The 15,328-nt window shown below is 43.6% G+C and overlaps 1 protein-coding gene across 6 annotated transcripts in view; it reads left to right on the top strand.

The window, feature by feature from the left end:
* LOC105481564 (solute carrier family 23 member 2) overlaps nt 1-15,328 on the top strand; it is a 147,158-nt gene that overhangs the window by 75,661 nt on the left and 56,169 nt on the right. For all 6 annotated transcript variants that reach the window (XM_071079632.1, XM_071079629.1, XM_071079628.1 and 3 more), the window contains one exon: nt 12,650-12,748. In XM_071079632.1, the coding sequence (XP_070935733.1) occupies nt 12,650-12,748 (99 nt within the window). The remainder of the gene's footprint in view (nt 1-12,649; nt 12,749-15,328) is intronic.

Below are 15,328 nucleotides of genomic sequence, written 5' to 3'. Positions count from 1 at the left end.
AAGAAATAGGAACCAGAAAAAAAAAAGTCCTGATGAACGATCATACCCTGGGGACATTGATCCCAAAGTACAGACAGGAAGCACGGCCAGAAAAAGGCTGTGTGTTTGCTCAGCAGTTCTTGGACCACCTAAACCTGGAAGCCCAGTTAACAGCCCAAGCTTCCTGTTAGCACAGGCACGACTGTGACACACACAGCCTGTTGTTTCAGCGCGTCGTCATTCAGAGTCAGGGAAAGCGTTTAAGCTTCCTTAAGCTTCTTTAACAGCCTTTGTGAGAATATTTGGGTATCAAGAGTAGATTATTCTGTCTGGAGATATTAGCGGCATGGACTGAAGAGTAACTTTATGAGGTTCAGTCTTAACAGAGAATGGGAGAAATACTCGTGGGTGTTCATAAGAACCGACCACTTCTCATCTTCCCTGGATGTGTGTTCTTCAGAACATGTAATGGGAAGAGCCCACAGCCTCATGTTCCTCCATTGATTTAACGTGTCTGGTAACCAGCTGCTTACAGCCCAGTGGGGGACATATGGCAAGACAGCCAGCATACCATCAGTGTTAGGGTTTGAATTCCACATGGGTGCTGTGATAGTGTCCATGTGAGACCCTTGCCCAGCTGTACTGTGGGGTAGGCCTTGCCGGTCAGATGAAGGTTCCCAGGGGAGATAACATGGAACTCCTAAAAAACGTCTAGGTATAGCAGGTCAAGAGGAGGGAGACTGAGGGCCTCTCAGCTTAGGGTGGGCATGGCAGTGACTTGCTTGGGGCGCATGTTTAGTGCAGAGTACAGTGGAGGTGGAGATGAGCGGTGGTGATGCTGAGGAGAGGTCATCGTAAATTCGCTTGTTTTGGGGTAGGAAGTTCCTGCGGTGGGTGCTGGGGCAGGAAGGGTCTGGAGATAGGAAGGCAAGTTAGGGTGCTTATGCAGTCCAGGTGTGAGCCGATAGTGACCTGGCCTGGAAAGTGCGGAGGAAAGGAATTCTTCCATTCAGCAGATGATTATTGGGCACCTGCTTCGTGTGAGGCTCTGTCCTGGAATTGGCCTCCTAGTGATGGTGGGAGGAGAAAAACAGTAAAGAAACAAGTAAATACATCAGTCTTGTGGCAACCGGCCACTAATTCTGTGAAGAAAAATAAATCAGGGAGGGAAATACTGATAAATAGAATGTGAGGCCAGACAGTGATCATACATAACCTGCAAACCATTCATTAATTTGTCCTATTAAAAGTAGGAACTGGGTGCCACTCACAGGTCTGGCTCTAGAGAACAGCAATGAATAGACAGACAACAATCCCTGAGTTTCCATCTTTTTTTTTTTTTTTTTTAAGGCAGGGTCTTGCTCTATCACCCAGGCTGAAGTGCAGTGGCATCATCATGGCTCACTGCAGCCTCAGCCTCCTGGGTTTAAGCCTTCCTCCCACCTCAGCCTCCTGAGTGGCTGGAATATGGCACATGCCACTGTGCTCAGCTGATTTTTATTTTATTTTATTTTTTTTTTTGTAGAGACAGGGTCTTACTATGTTGCTGATTTCAAACTCCTGAACTTAAGCAATCCTTCTGCTTCAGCCTCCCAAAGTGCTGGGATTACAGGCAGGAACCACTTTGCCCAGCCACAGGGCTTCCATTCTGGTGTGGGAAACAGGCAAGCCACAATAGAAATAAGTCAAATGTATAGATGTTCGATATTGACAAACACTGGGGAAAAAAAGTAAGGGAGCGGTATGGATGCTGAAAATTCAGGAAGCCAGGAAAGGCTGTACCAAGAAGGCGGCCTTTGAGTAAAGTCCTGGAGGAGTTATGGGAAATCTCTGTGTGGGCTTCAAGGGCAAAGGCCCCATGGCAGGGGGGTGCTGGTGTTGCTCCACCAGGGTGAGCATTGACCAGAGATTCTATAGGCCTTGTGGGCCTGACCAGGATGTTGGCCTGAGAAAAACCTTTGGAGGCCTTTGAGCAGAGATGTGACATGCTCTGCCTAGTGGGGAGTAGGCTAAAGAGGAAAAGCAGGAGGCCAGGCAGGAGCTGGTGGCCCTAGGACAGGTGTGCTGACAGCAGCTGTGTCCTCGGTGCTTGCCCTGTGGAGGTGGGAGAAGCCCTCAGGCTCTGGAGCAGACCTGGTCTCTGTGCTTTTGGGCTGGATGAGGGTGGGAGCAAGTCCCTTCAGAAACAAACACCCGTTCCAGGCGTTGAAAAGTATGTCAGGAGAAATTCTGACTCTGGAGGGAGGGCAGGGAGGAGCCACAGTGGAGGAAGGGTTGGCTGGAGGTGTGGCCCAGAGCTTTGAAAAGAAGGGGCGAGGTGCTGTCCTGGAAGAGACTCCTGGAAGGAGCTTCAGGAGGAGACCTGGGGCCTGTGGGGCTGTGTCCTGATGGGTGTGCCTAGCAGGCAGGAGGTGAGCAGGACAGAGTGGTGGTGCGGCTCAGAGTTGCCCTGTGCAAGGATGGGGGGATGCGAGGATGCCCCGGAGCAGGGGGGAGGAAGGCAGCCACCAGGACCAGGGACCCATGCTCCTTTATTTCCTTTCCTGTTTCCCTTCCCTCCCTTCTTCCTTCCCGTCCCTTCTTTTAAGACAAGTGACCTTGGCAGAAAGATGTAGGGAGGTACAGTGAAGAAACCATTTAATGGCTGCTTCGGTTCCTCTAAACCCCTGACTATATGATGACAGATTTGAATATGCCCATTTTCATCAGTGAAAAGAAAGCAAAAGGTTTTTTGGTGCAAATACTTTTACTCTAAAAACCAAGCAAGGAAGCCCAGAACATGTCCTTGTTCTTGTGACTTTAGTACCGGGTTCTGTGAAGTTCCTTTTTGTACATCCCTAAATAGAGAATTTGGAGTACTTAGCTCTTAAAATGAAAAGTCTCAGTTGGATGGTAATAATAGTTGTCTGGGAAAATGTTCTTTCTGTAAGAATAATAGATTTTGGGATTGACTATGATTCCGAGAAGGGCCTAAGGATGAAGAGAGACTGTTTCCTGGAGTCGGCCCAGGGAATTGGTTTAATTCTCCTGTTTCTGTAAGATGAGAGTTTTAATATACTGCATAATGGCCATGATTTAGGCGGGGGATGCCCTTAACAGCTTGAAGTGGAACAACCAAGATGAGCACCCTTTTCTCTTTTAAAATTTGTAAGTTGCGGGGGAAAAGGTGTTAGAAAAGGAATATGCCAATGTATGCTTTGAAATGAAAACATCAAAACGATGGGATGCAAGTGAAGATTTTTGTGCATGGTAAGATATTCTTTTCCTTATCCACGCGCCCTCCCTCCCTCTCTGCCTCCTTCCCTTCAAGATGGGGTCTTGCTATTCCTGCCTGTGCCTTTTGCATTTCTAGGACTACTTCAGATTTCCTTTCTTCTAGGTGAATCCCCACCCCCACTAACTTTTATTTGCCTAAGCTAGGTAGGCAGGCTTCTTGGTTTTAATGATTAGAGATAAAATATTTCAGATTGATTTCTTTACCATAATCTAAGCCCATAATTCTATTGGAAAAAAAGTTCATTCCTGCTAGGATTTGATAAAGTACTTGAGGAGGAAGGTGTGATATTGGAGGTTTCGAGGCAGTAATCACTCAGTTGTCACATTCCCCACCCCCTTAAATTGCCCTTAAAATGGATGTTTTTAAGCATCCATAGTTCTCCCTAGCTTTTACGGGTCAAAATACATTGTTGGGGTGAAATGGAAGAAGCAAGAATGCTGGTATGTTCTTCTACTGCCTCTTTTTTTATAGTTCTCATATGTTCATTTTCTGTCCCTTTTTCATTATTTGTGTAACTTTCTTCATTTACAAGAGAAATAAGTTCACTGCAGAAAATACAGAGTGGTAAAATGAGGAAAACAAATAATTTAAAATCTCACTAGCCAGAAAAACGACACTTTTCTCTTATTTTGCTAGTAACAGAAAATATTTTGCTGATATTTTGGTGTATTTCTTTTCTTTTGTTTTTTGGTTATGATTGTTGTTTGAGATAGGGTCTCACTCTGTCACCCAGGCTGGAGTGCAGTGGCATGATCGTAGCTTGCTGCAGTCTTGACTACCTGGGCTCAAGTGATCCTCCCATGTCAGCCTCTTGGGTAGCTGGGACTACAGGCATGTACCACCACACTCGCTAGTTGTTGTTATTGTTGTTGTTTTTAGTAGAAATGGGGTTTTGCCATGTTGCCTAGGCTGGTGTCGAATTCCTGAGCTCAAGTGATGGTCTCCCAAAGTGCTGGGATTACAGGCGTGAGCCACTGTGCCCAGCCTTGATGTATTTCTTTCCAGAGATTTAAAACAAGTGTTTGAGTGTTCTTTTATAAAATTCTCATCAACACATAATCTGCTTTATAAAGCCTTTAACTTTATATGATATCATGGCATCTCAATATTATTAGAAACCGAACTTGTAATTGTGACATATAGCAAATCATGGATCTAACTTTTTTACTTTCATTGGGACTTTGGATTGTTTCTAACGCTTTGCTCTAATAAATGACAGCCTAGTTTATATTGACCTTAATGTATCTGATTGCTCTAATTTTGACTTTCAGTGAAGCCAAACACTTCTGCCAGCATTCCTTGGCCATTTATATTCTTTCATTGTGTCTATTCTTCTCTCTAGCCCCTTTATTCCTGCAGAGCAATACTGGTGATCAAAGATACTGCATCATACAGAACAATTGCAGAGAAGATCCCTGGATCCGATAGCAATTTGAGGGAATAGAAGGAGAACCAGCTGCACCACCAGCCAGATCTGTGCCTGTCATTACTGGTAGCCCTAGGATAGGGAGATGTTTCCTCTGTCTCTGTTTAGGGGGAGCAGCTTTTGTTGTAGAAAGAAGTGTCTGTATCTACAGATCTGTGTCCGTAGCTCCGTTCTTGCTCGTTTCACTTTCTGATATACAGATGATGTTCTGTGTACCTGTGTCAGTGTATAAGGATTATCTTCATTGTTTTTTATAACTGCAAAGTGATCCATGGTATGGATATACCATAATTTATTTAATTATTGCAGATAGACCTCTAGACTGTTTCTAATATTTTGCTATTACAAATAGCATTGCGCTGAATAACCTTGCACATAAGTTGTTTCACTCAGGTGTAATTGCAGGATAGATTTCCAAGAGTGAGATTTTTGAGTCAGAGGGGATGTGCGTAAGCTGAGGGGGCTACTCACCAAATTGCCCTCTGTTTAGGAATTTCATCAGCAATGTGTGAATGCCTGTTTTTTTGCATGATTGGCAGCAGAACATATGATCAGACTGGGCTTTTGCCCGATTAGCAGGTAGAAAGAGTTTTCTCATAGTTTGGTGGAGTCTCGTTCTACTGCCCCGGCTGGAGTGCAGTGTCATATTCTCGGCTCACTGCAACCTCCACCTCCCAGGTTCAAGCAATTCTGCCTCATCCTCCCAAGTAGCTAGCATTACAGGCGCGAGCCTCCATGCCCAGCTAACTTTTATATTTTTAGTGGAGATGGGGTTTCACCATGTTGGCCAGGCTGGTCTCGAACTCCTGACCTCAAGTGATCCACCCATCTTGGCCTCCCAAAGTGCTGAGATTACAGGTGTGAGCCACTGCACCTGGCCTCTCATCACAGTTTTAATGTATATCTTATTATGAGTAAGGTTGAGCATCTTTTCAGTGTTCAGGAAGCATGTTTATTTCCTTAGTCATTTTCCTATTGGGATGTTAGCCCTTTTCTTGTTGGATTTGTGTCCCTTCCATATTCTTTACATTGTAGAGACATGGGTTTGTTATCTGTAATGTGTTAGCAGCTGGAAAGAATGGGAGAGGGCGGTCCACTTCGGGTGGAGTGCTGTCATGTGCTGCGTGGCCTCCGGAGCTGTTCTTGAATCCATCTGGGGACGGAATCCCCAGGGACATCTCTTAGAAACCTCACCTAGCAGGAAGATGTTTGAAGTGCCCAGCCTAGTGCCAGGCATGAATATGTGCCAGGCAGACAGTAGCAGCCACCAGCACCACCTGCCTGGGGTGTGGGAGGAACAGACACTGCAGAGTATTTCAGCGTGGGCCCTGGCAGACACATCACCCGCCCGAGCTCTGCTGTGGGCCGGCACGGGGAGAGGTGAGGCTCCTTCTGCCTCCTCTTGCCGCCCTGCTGGGGGACAGGTGAGATGCAGCTGGAACCCCCAGGGTGCTTCTGGCTGCCACAGCCTTAGCCTTCTGGAGAAGGCAGCCCTAGGAAGACCAGGCTGGGTCAGGCAAGTGGTGGAGGCCGAGCCATCCAGCAGCATCACCTGCACTGGGGAGTTACAGGAGCCATCCTGTTGGAAGAGGCAGTGAAAACAAAATTAGAGGCTTTGCTGCACGAGCCAGATGCAAGGTCGCTAGTGTCATGTTAGATCTATCTGCTGCCGCATCTTTTAGAGATGATGTAATCTAAGATTGACAAGCTTTGGATGTTTAGAATATGTTGTACTATACTCACTTGAACTTATTTTTTAGAGTGGTTAATTTTGAAATTTCTAATAATATTGAAAGTAGGTGGGAAGTCTTCATGTTCATAGTAAAGGAGCTTGGAGTAAAGGCTGGGAAACACTAATCTATTATCTTTATTCTGTATTCAAAACACATTTTAATTGTGGAGTAGATTTGGATACAAGAGGAAATAATGGTGTGTGCATGCATTGAGGAGAGGTATTGATAACAGTGTGTGTTACCTTTCTGTTAATAGAAAGCAGAAATTTGGGGAACGATTACTATTCTGAAAGTGATTGGCTTAGTATAAAGGGGTTTTCTTAGTGGCCAGACATGTTACAGTGTGGATGAATTATGACCACATCCTGAATAAGTGAGAAATTGAGTTCTGAACACTCTCATAGGAGGTGTGGGGTTTCGCAGGTGCCAGTGCCCTCCGCTTGACAGGTGTCAGTAAGCAGCACATGCACTGTCACTTCTGCTTGAGAAATGTGGGCACATACAACTGTCAGTTTCACCTGGTGCTGCTGTGATACTGACACCCCTAGGCAATGACTTCTTTCACTCCTGCTTCCTATACCTCTGACCATCTCAGGAGAACTGTTTAGAAATAAATACTTTAATACCATTATCTTAGTTTAGTAGAAATAAAACACAAGCAAAAAAGACATTGTATTTATTAAGCAATGGTTACATTTCCACACTCAAAGTCAAAGTGTAAGACTTGACTTTGAGTGTGGAAATGTGTCCATTGTTCAATAAGTACAATGCAAATACAATTGCATATTGGAGACAAACAAAATCATCTGGTTAGGCAGAGACAACCTCCTTTCATAGCTAATTGAGTGATTGTACAATATTAGTTTAGGAGACAAAACTTAAGGCCATGAGTTTAGTTTAAGACAGTTTTGGAGAAGAAAGGACATCTTGTTCCCAAAAGGGTTATACTAATCTGCTGGTATTTTTATAAAAACTTGATCAATTTCCTGAGGTGAATGATGCCAAGATTCTTCTGTTATCTATTAGTTACCCAAAAGAAAACCAGACTTTATTAAGTTTAGAAACCTTCTCAAGACATGTTTTATTTCCTAGTTAAAATAATATTTACAAGTTCCAAAATTGGAAGCTTTGATACTATCATCAACATTTTAATCCTTTTCCCATAAAAAAATTCAGTCCTCAAGAACTGATTTTTACCGTTTGATTTTTAAAATTAAATTTTGCATTAAAAGTAGACCATTAGAATATCTATTTTAATAAGCCAAAGGAAAAAATATTAGTAAAATAGACTAGTACTTCCAGTAGAACTCTTCATCTGTAAGAACCATTTAGGCAGGAATCATTTAGGCAGCCCCCTGCACGCAAGCAGATGAGAGACCAGCCAGTAAGAGAAGAGCATTTCCAGCTAGTGTCCCCGTCTAATTACAGGTTTCCCTAGAGGACAGGGGTAGCATGGAGAGAAGAGCTATGTCTCAGCTGTGCAACAGGAGGGTAGCAGGGGGAGGCTGGGCTCTGAGTTCCCCAGGGGACAGCTGGACCTGTGCAAACCATAGGTTATCTAGGCCAGTAGTATTTACAGTTAAATAAACTTCCTGGACTAGCCTGGCAAAGTAAAGCTTCCTTTTTCAGATGATTCCTGTGGGTCAAACACATTTTGAATTGGCTTACAAACACTCCACCCCTACCTCCACCAGTCTCTTTGGGACTGGCACCTCCGTCCACCCAGCTTCCCAGCTGAGAAACCTAGACAGGAGCCTGGATACTTTATCCCCATGCCCCCTGCTGTGCTGTGATGGTATCTCTCTACTGTACTCACCACAGAGCTCCCATCCAGACAATCTTCGGGGGGCATTAAGTCCACATCATTGCTCTCTCCTGAAGCTGACCGTCTTTCCCAGACCGCCGTTAACACCTTGGCCCTGCTACTGTCTCCTCGTGTGCCAAAGAGTCATTCCTTTACCCCACCCTTCCACTCTCCTGCCGCACTGAGTGGCTGTCCAGTGCAAGCATCTGATTGTGGCACTCCTGTTCTTGGCATTTCATTGTGACTACTGACTGCCTCCTGTGTAACAGCAGAATTCCTTGACGGGGCACTCGGTCTGGACTGAGCTCCTGCAGGGAGGCAGGACTGCATTCTCACTGCCTGGGATACAACCACAACTTGTTGAATGAATGAATATGTGAGCTTTTTTTCTAGGTTTCGGAGTGTCTGCATTTTATAATACAGATGTTCCTTGACTTACGACAGAATTACACTCCTAAAATGCATTTAATACACCTAACCTACTGGCATTTCATAGCTTAACCTCACCTACCTCACATGTGCTCAGAACCCTTATATTAGCCTGTAGTTAGGCAAAAGCATCTAACACAAAGCCTATTTTATTGTAAAGTGTTAAATATCTCTTGCAGTTTCTTGAATACTGAAGTGAAAAGCAGAGTGGTTGTATGGGTACTTGACAGTTTCTACTGAATACGCACCACTTTTGCACCACTGTAAAGTCAAAAAATCCTAAGTTTAACAATTGCAAGTTGGGGATCATCTGTACTTTATTTGTGTGTGTATAAGTAGGGAGTGGAATGTGTCAGGGGAGCAGTAGGAATTGCTGACTCATTCCAAAATCTGTATAATTGGTGCCATGTATACAGATGATTTTTTTTCATGTATCGAGGTGAAGTTTGCATAACATGAAATTAAAGTGAACAATTCGGTGATATTTTAACATACTCACAGTGTTGTATAGCCTCCTCCATTTTGTTCCAAAACATTTTCATCTCCCGCAAAGGAAACCCCGTACTGGTAAAGTTGCTGTTCCCTGCAGCAACCCGAGATAAATGCAGTTGAAGGTTAGTTTGGCTAGAGTAGGACTTTCAGTCATATCTGGGTTTTTCTGATGATTTAGTAACTAATCCGTGTTTTAAGAGAGTTCATCCTGAGAGCGTGTTGCTCTTGGCTTCTCAGTGGGTTGAGCACTGCTGCGATGTGACTTGGAGCACAGTTCTCTCTTAAGAGTTTCATCTCGTGGACCTGAACTTGGCCAGGAATGTGTATCCTCCCAGCAACTAGTTTTTGTAGGCAAACCAGCTCCACAAACTCAGTTGGCTTGTGTAAAAAACTGTAACATATTTGAGAAATAATTTTAAAAGCAGGTCTTTATTTGAAGTAATGTAAAAGAATTCTGCTCTGTATGAGTATGTACTAATTAATTGAGATCTTTGGCATATTTTTTATTTTTATTTTATTTTATTTTTTATTTTTCAAGATGGAGTCTCGCTCTGTTGACCAGGCTGGAGTGCAGTGGCACAATCTCGGCTCATTGCAAACTCCACCTCCTGGGTTTAAGCGATTCTCCTGCCTCATCCTCTCGAGTAGCTGAGATTACAGGCGCCCATCACCACGCCCAGCTAATTTTTGTATTTTTAGTACAGATGGGGTTTTGCCATGCTGGCTAGGCTGGTCTCGAACTCCTGATCTCGGGTGATCTGCCTGCCACGGCCTCCCAAAGTGCTGGGATTACAGGCATGAGCCACTGTGCCCAGCCTCTCTGGCATACTTAAAAACCCACTTCAGACCTGGGTTATAATCTGTATGACCTTGAATGAGAAATCTAATTTTTCACTGCCCTAATTTCCTTGACTACAAAAACACATGAAGTGGGAATCTTTCTGGACCTCCTCAATCCAAGCTGTGCTGCTAGGATTTTAGTCTTAAATTTCTTCCCTGTTATCAAAATAAATTGTACTTATTCATTTTAGGAAATTACCAAAATATAAAAAGGGGAAAAAGTTGGCAAAAATGGCCCTACCAATTAAGGACAACCACTGTTAGCATTTTGGAGTGTGTCTTTTTTTTTTAATTATCCGCTTTAAAAAAGCGGTATACAAATAACACAAATACATCCTGATCCCAAACACTTACAAAAGTTTGGGAGTAAAAAAATGAAAGGTGTCTGCTATTGCTGTTCTTGTCCCTAAGGCAGCACCCTTCCTACTGGTTGTGATTTTCCGGTATCCTTTTCTGTCCTTTTTAGACAAGTGGTAAGGTCATTACAATTTTCTTTTTTAGCTCAGTTGGGATAATTCTAGGCTTATTGTTTTATGACTTTTTAAAAACAGTATTTCTTGGAGTTCTTTTTTTTTTTTAATTAGTACATCAGCTATTTATTTATTTATTTATTTAGAGTTGATGTCTTGCTCTGTCACCGAGGCTAGAGTGCAATGGCGCGATCTGGGCTCACTGCACCCCCCGCCTTACATGTTCCAGCAGTTCTCCTGCCTCAGCCTCCTGAGTAGCTGGGACTACAGATGTGCAACACCATGCCTGGCTTATTTTTGTATTTTTAGTAGAGACGGGGTTTCACTGTGTTGGCCAGCTGGTCTCGAACTCCTGACCTCAGGTGATCCACCTGCCTCAGCCTTCCAAAGTGCCAGGATTACAGACCTGAGCCACCGTGTCTGGTGCTGTATTATTTTTAATGGCTGAATATCTCCTCTAAATGAGTGTATAATAGTGTAACCGTGTCTTTTTGATGAACATTTGTGTTGTCCCCAAGTATTCAATATTTCATAAATTATAGCAGTGATCATCCTTGAACCTACATATTACCTGCATGGGTATTTCTAGAGGATAAGCTTCTATCAGTATAATTGCTGGATCCACAGAAATACCTGTTTTAAATCCCATTGCCAAATTATCCCTCCATGAAGGCCATTCCACCAAGAGCAGATTCTCTCCAAGGACACAGGAGAGTAACTATCCCCATACCTTGGTCAACACCTGATTCCGTTTTTTAAGTTTCTCTCTAAATTTGTTTTTCTAAAAATAAAATTTTAATCATTATTTCCATAATTTAAAATGATATAGAACAGCTTTTCATGTGTTTTATTGTATATATGTTTTTCTTCTATGAATGATATATTCCTAGCCCTTGCCCATTTCATCTCCATCTTTTTTCCTTAGACCTCTCAGGGATGAATTGGATTGTTTGGTTTTATTATTGGTTTGAGGTGTTCTTTATGAATATTGATACTGACCCTTTTTGTATCTGCTGCAGTGTATTTTCTCCTAGGCCATCACTTGTCTTCTGCTTGCTTTTAGTGTATTTCACAATGCTGGAATTTGAACTTTTTGTATACTTTTTAAATCTGTAGTTTTTAAATGTAGTTGCACTGTCAACCATATATGCAGTTACCTTAATATTTATTACATGTGCGTTTTCCTTGATGTTACCCTGTGTAAAAATCTTTTTCCTTGTAGTATTCTGGGTGTCAGTGGCCTGTAACTAGTTATTTGGGACATGTGCGGTGGCTCATGCCTGTAATCCCAGCACTTTGGGAGGCTGAGGTGGGTGGATCACCTGAGGTCAGGAGTTCAGACCAGCCCAACCAACATGGTGAAACCCTATCTCTACTAATAATATCAAAATTAGCTAGGTGTCATGGCGGGCGCCTGTAATTCCATTTACTCAGGAGGCTGAGGCAGGAGAATTTCTTGAACCTGGGAGGCGGAGGTTGCAGTGAGCCGAGACTGCGACACTGCACTTCACCCTGGGTGACAGAGCGAGACATCGTCTCAAAAACAAAACAAAACAACAACAACGACAACAAAACCTAAAAAACAAAAACTAGTTATTTGTTATTACAAACAGTGATTACTTTCTTTGGGTTAAAGCTTTTCTTCTCAATATTGTTCTCCAGGATAGATTCCTAGAAGTGAAACCATTTGGCTAAAAAGTAAAAACATTTTATGGCTCTTGCTACTGTCTGGCAGAACCCGGGATGGTGGTGTAGCCCCTTAGTGAGGAGTGCTCTCCCGGGGGCTGGTTTACTTCGGTGAACAGCAGAGTTTGAGTTCCTCCAGCTAGAACATTTCCCCTTCTAGGGGCAGGAAGTCGGCCTCAGGTGGTTATGTGGGCAGGGATCTTAACTGAGACAGCTCGGGGTACTCTCACCTGTTCAGCCAGGGCCTTGTCCACAAACAGCATGGGCCTCTGAGCCAAACTTCCCTTGCCCTGGAGGATGTGGGGGTGCCCCTTCTGAGGTTGTCCTGGGGTTTTATTTCTGTTTTCCCCGGCTGAGCCTTCTGCTCAGGCAGCCTCCCCATCTGGTACATGGAGTATGTTTCTCCATCAAAACCATGACTGGTCATGCACTCACCAGGAGAATTACAAAAGGCTTTTGGGGGGGAAAATGTGGTTCACGCTGAAACAGCCTCTAAGTGGATTGTCTCTGCAGGTGGTGATAAATGGAGGCGCCACCTCCAGTGGTGAGCAGGACAATGAGGACACCGAGCTCATGGCGATCTACACTACGGAAAACGGCATTGCAGAAAAGGTACCCCTTCCCTCACCCCGTGTCCCCACTCCCACCGCCATCCCCTCCCACAGGTGCTGCCCCGGATCCGGATCCCTTGCGGGCACCTGCGTGTCCTTCGTTTGGGGCTTGGTCTCTGATCCCCAAGGGGGTGTGTTCTCTTCATCAGGTAAGCAGGAGGAGCCATAGGGAATAGAAATTTAAAAAGGCCTTGGCCAAGACGCCAGAGGGAAGTGGTTAAGAGCTCGAGGTCTGACATCAGGTCTGAGTGCAAATATGAGTCAGAATGAGGAAATTATAGAAGTTCTCTGGGCCTCAGTTCCCTGTCTCTAAAATGGGAATAAAAATATCAACATCTATCTTAGGGTTGTTGTGAGGATTGAATCAAATAATATGTATGTGAAGTTATTAGCATCGTGCCTGTTACATATACATGTGCAGTAAATAAGAGAATAAGGGAAATCAGCAAGTGGTTTATGCAGCCTATGAAAATGACTTTGAGCTTTGACCTTAGCACTTTTGGCACCTTGTGTACCAATGGAGATGGCACACTAAGGTGGGGAGAATCGTGTTTGTGGTTTTTTTTGTTTATTTTTGTTTTGCTCTGTGCCTCATTCCATCTCCTTGAATGGTCAGACTTTGTGACCATAGAGGTCAGGAAAGAGTTGCCCAAAGTGGCTCCAATCTGTGCACAGTGGCTCACACGTATAGTCCCAACACTTTGGGAGGCTGAGGCGGGAAGATTGCTTGAGACCAGGAGTTTGAGACCAGCCTGGGCAACATAGCAAGATCCTGTCTCTACAAAAAAATAAAAAAGAGAAAGAAAGGAAGGGAGGGAGGGAGGAAAGGAAAGGAAGAAAGGGAAGGAAAGGAAGGAAGGAAAGGGAAGGAAAGGAAGGAAAGAAAGGAAAGGAAGGAAAGAAGGAAGGAAGGAAAGAAGGAAACAAAGAAGGAAAGAGAAAGAGAGAGAAAGAAGGAAAGAGAGAAAGAGAAAGAAAGGAAGGAAGAAGGAAGGAAGGAAGAAAGAAAGAAAGAAAGAAGGAAATAATTATCCAGATGTGATGATGTGTGCCTAGAGTGGCAGCTACTCAGGGAGCAGGAGGTTTGTTTGAGCCTAAGAGTTTGAGGCTACAGTGAGCTTTGATCATGCCTCTGCACTCTACCTGGGAAGACAGAGTAAGACCCTGTCTCTAAAAAAACAAAATAAATAAATTCATAAATAAAAATAAAACAAAGTAGGTCCAGATATCCCGGTTTCTTTTTTCCTTGTATCTGCCATGGTGTCTAACACATGAAAAGTTAAATAATCTGATATTTCCAAATTGTAACACAGCTCTAAGACTTTCATTTGAGTTTTACTTGTAGATTTTAAGCACAGGTTTTGTTTATACTATGAAAATTTACTAATTTTCAACTTACATAATAAGAAACTAAACAATTTATGTAATGAGAAATTCTATTCTGGAACCACTGTATTATACTGTAGACAGTGTATACTGTGTATTCTAATGACAGACCACCCAGAAGTTGACACATACAAATATAGTACCTGACTTGGGTATTAGCATGGTGAGTTCACAGTGTAATCACTAAAGTGATTAAGAACAAATACATTGTATTGAAAGTCTAGAATAACCAAATTTTATGCCCTTTTAAACAAAATTCCGGTCTGGGATATGGAAATTTCTTTTTTGCCTCTCAACTCATATTGTTACTATTTTCCTACTGCTTGGAGCTATTATAAATTTTATGGAGGTTAATTAAAGTAGATTCATGCAGAGATATTGAAATTCCAGAAGTGCGGGGTTCCAAGCTGCTCCCCAGAGGTTAGTGCAGTGGTGTTTGGCATGTGTATCAGTGCTTGCGGTCTGCAGCTGAGGCATGTCCCACACCGCCGGGCCGCAGCTTTCACACGGCCTATGTTGTAACAAAGGGCTTCTTCACAGACTTGGTGGGGCCACATATAATCCCGTATGCCATGATTCCAGGTTGTCGTGTTTTCAGACTTCCTCCTTCTCTGTCTGGAGACCGTCTTTAGAAATAAATAGTAACGAGCATTAACACTTTGGGGCTTAGCTTTACTTTGTACTGATGGGAGGGATCCAGTTGTAGGGAAAATGTCTCTAGCACATTTATGCTAAATGTTTATTTTCCGGTTTGGATGAACATTTTTTCATTGTCTAAACATTGACACATTTGCATTTCCTTGAATACCGATCAAATGGAGTACCTTCATATTTTCCTGGCCATTTTTCTTACTTTATGAAATGAAGAGGACAGTGAGAAGAGCTGCCACATATTAAATAGTGCTAGTTGGGCTGGGCGTGGTGGCTCACACCTGCAATCACAGCACTTTGGGAGGCTGAGATGGGTGAATTACTTGAGGTCAGGAGTTCAAGACCGGTCTGGCCAACATGACAAAACCCTGTCTCTACTAAAAATACAAAAATTAGCCGGGAGTGGTGTCGCACGCCTGTGGTTGCAGCTACTTGGGAAGCTGAGGCAGGAGAATCACCTGAACCCAGGAGGGAGAGGTTGCAGTGAGCCGAGATGGTGCCACTACCCTCCAGCCCAGGTGACAGAGTGAGACTCTGACTCGAA

This window comes from Macaca nemestrina, chromosome 15, assembly GCF_043159975.1.
Source record: "Macaca nemestrina isolate mMacNem1 chromosome 15, mMacNem.hap1, whole genome shotgun sequence".
NCBI lineage: Eukaryota > Metazoa > Chordata > Mammalia > Primates > Cercopithecidae > Macaca > Macaca nemestrina.
The sequence above is the reverse complement of the archived record's forward strand: the minus strand, read 5'-3'. Positions and strand labels throughout refer to the sequence as shown.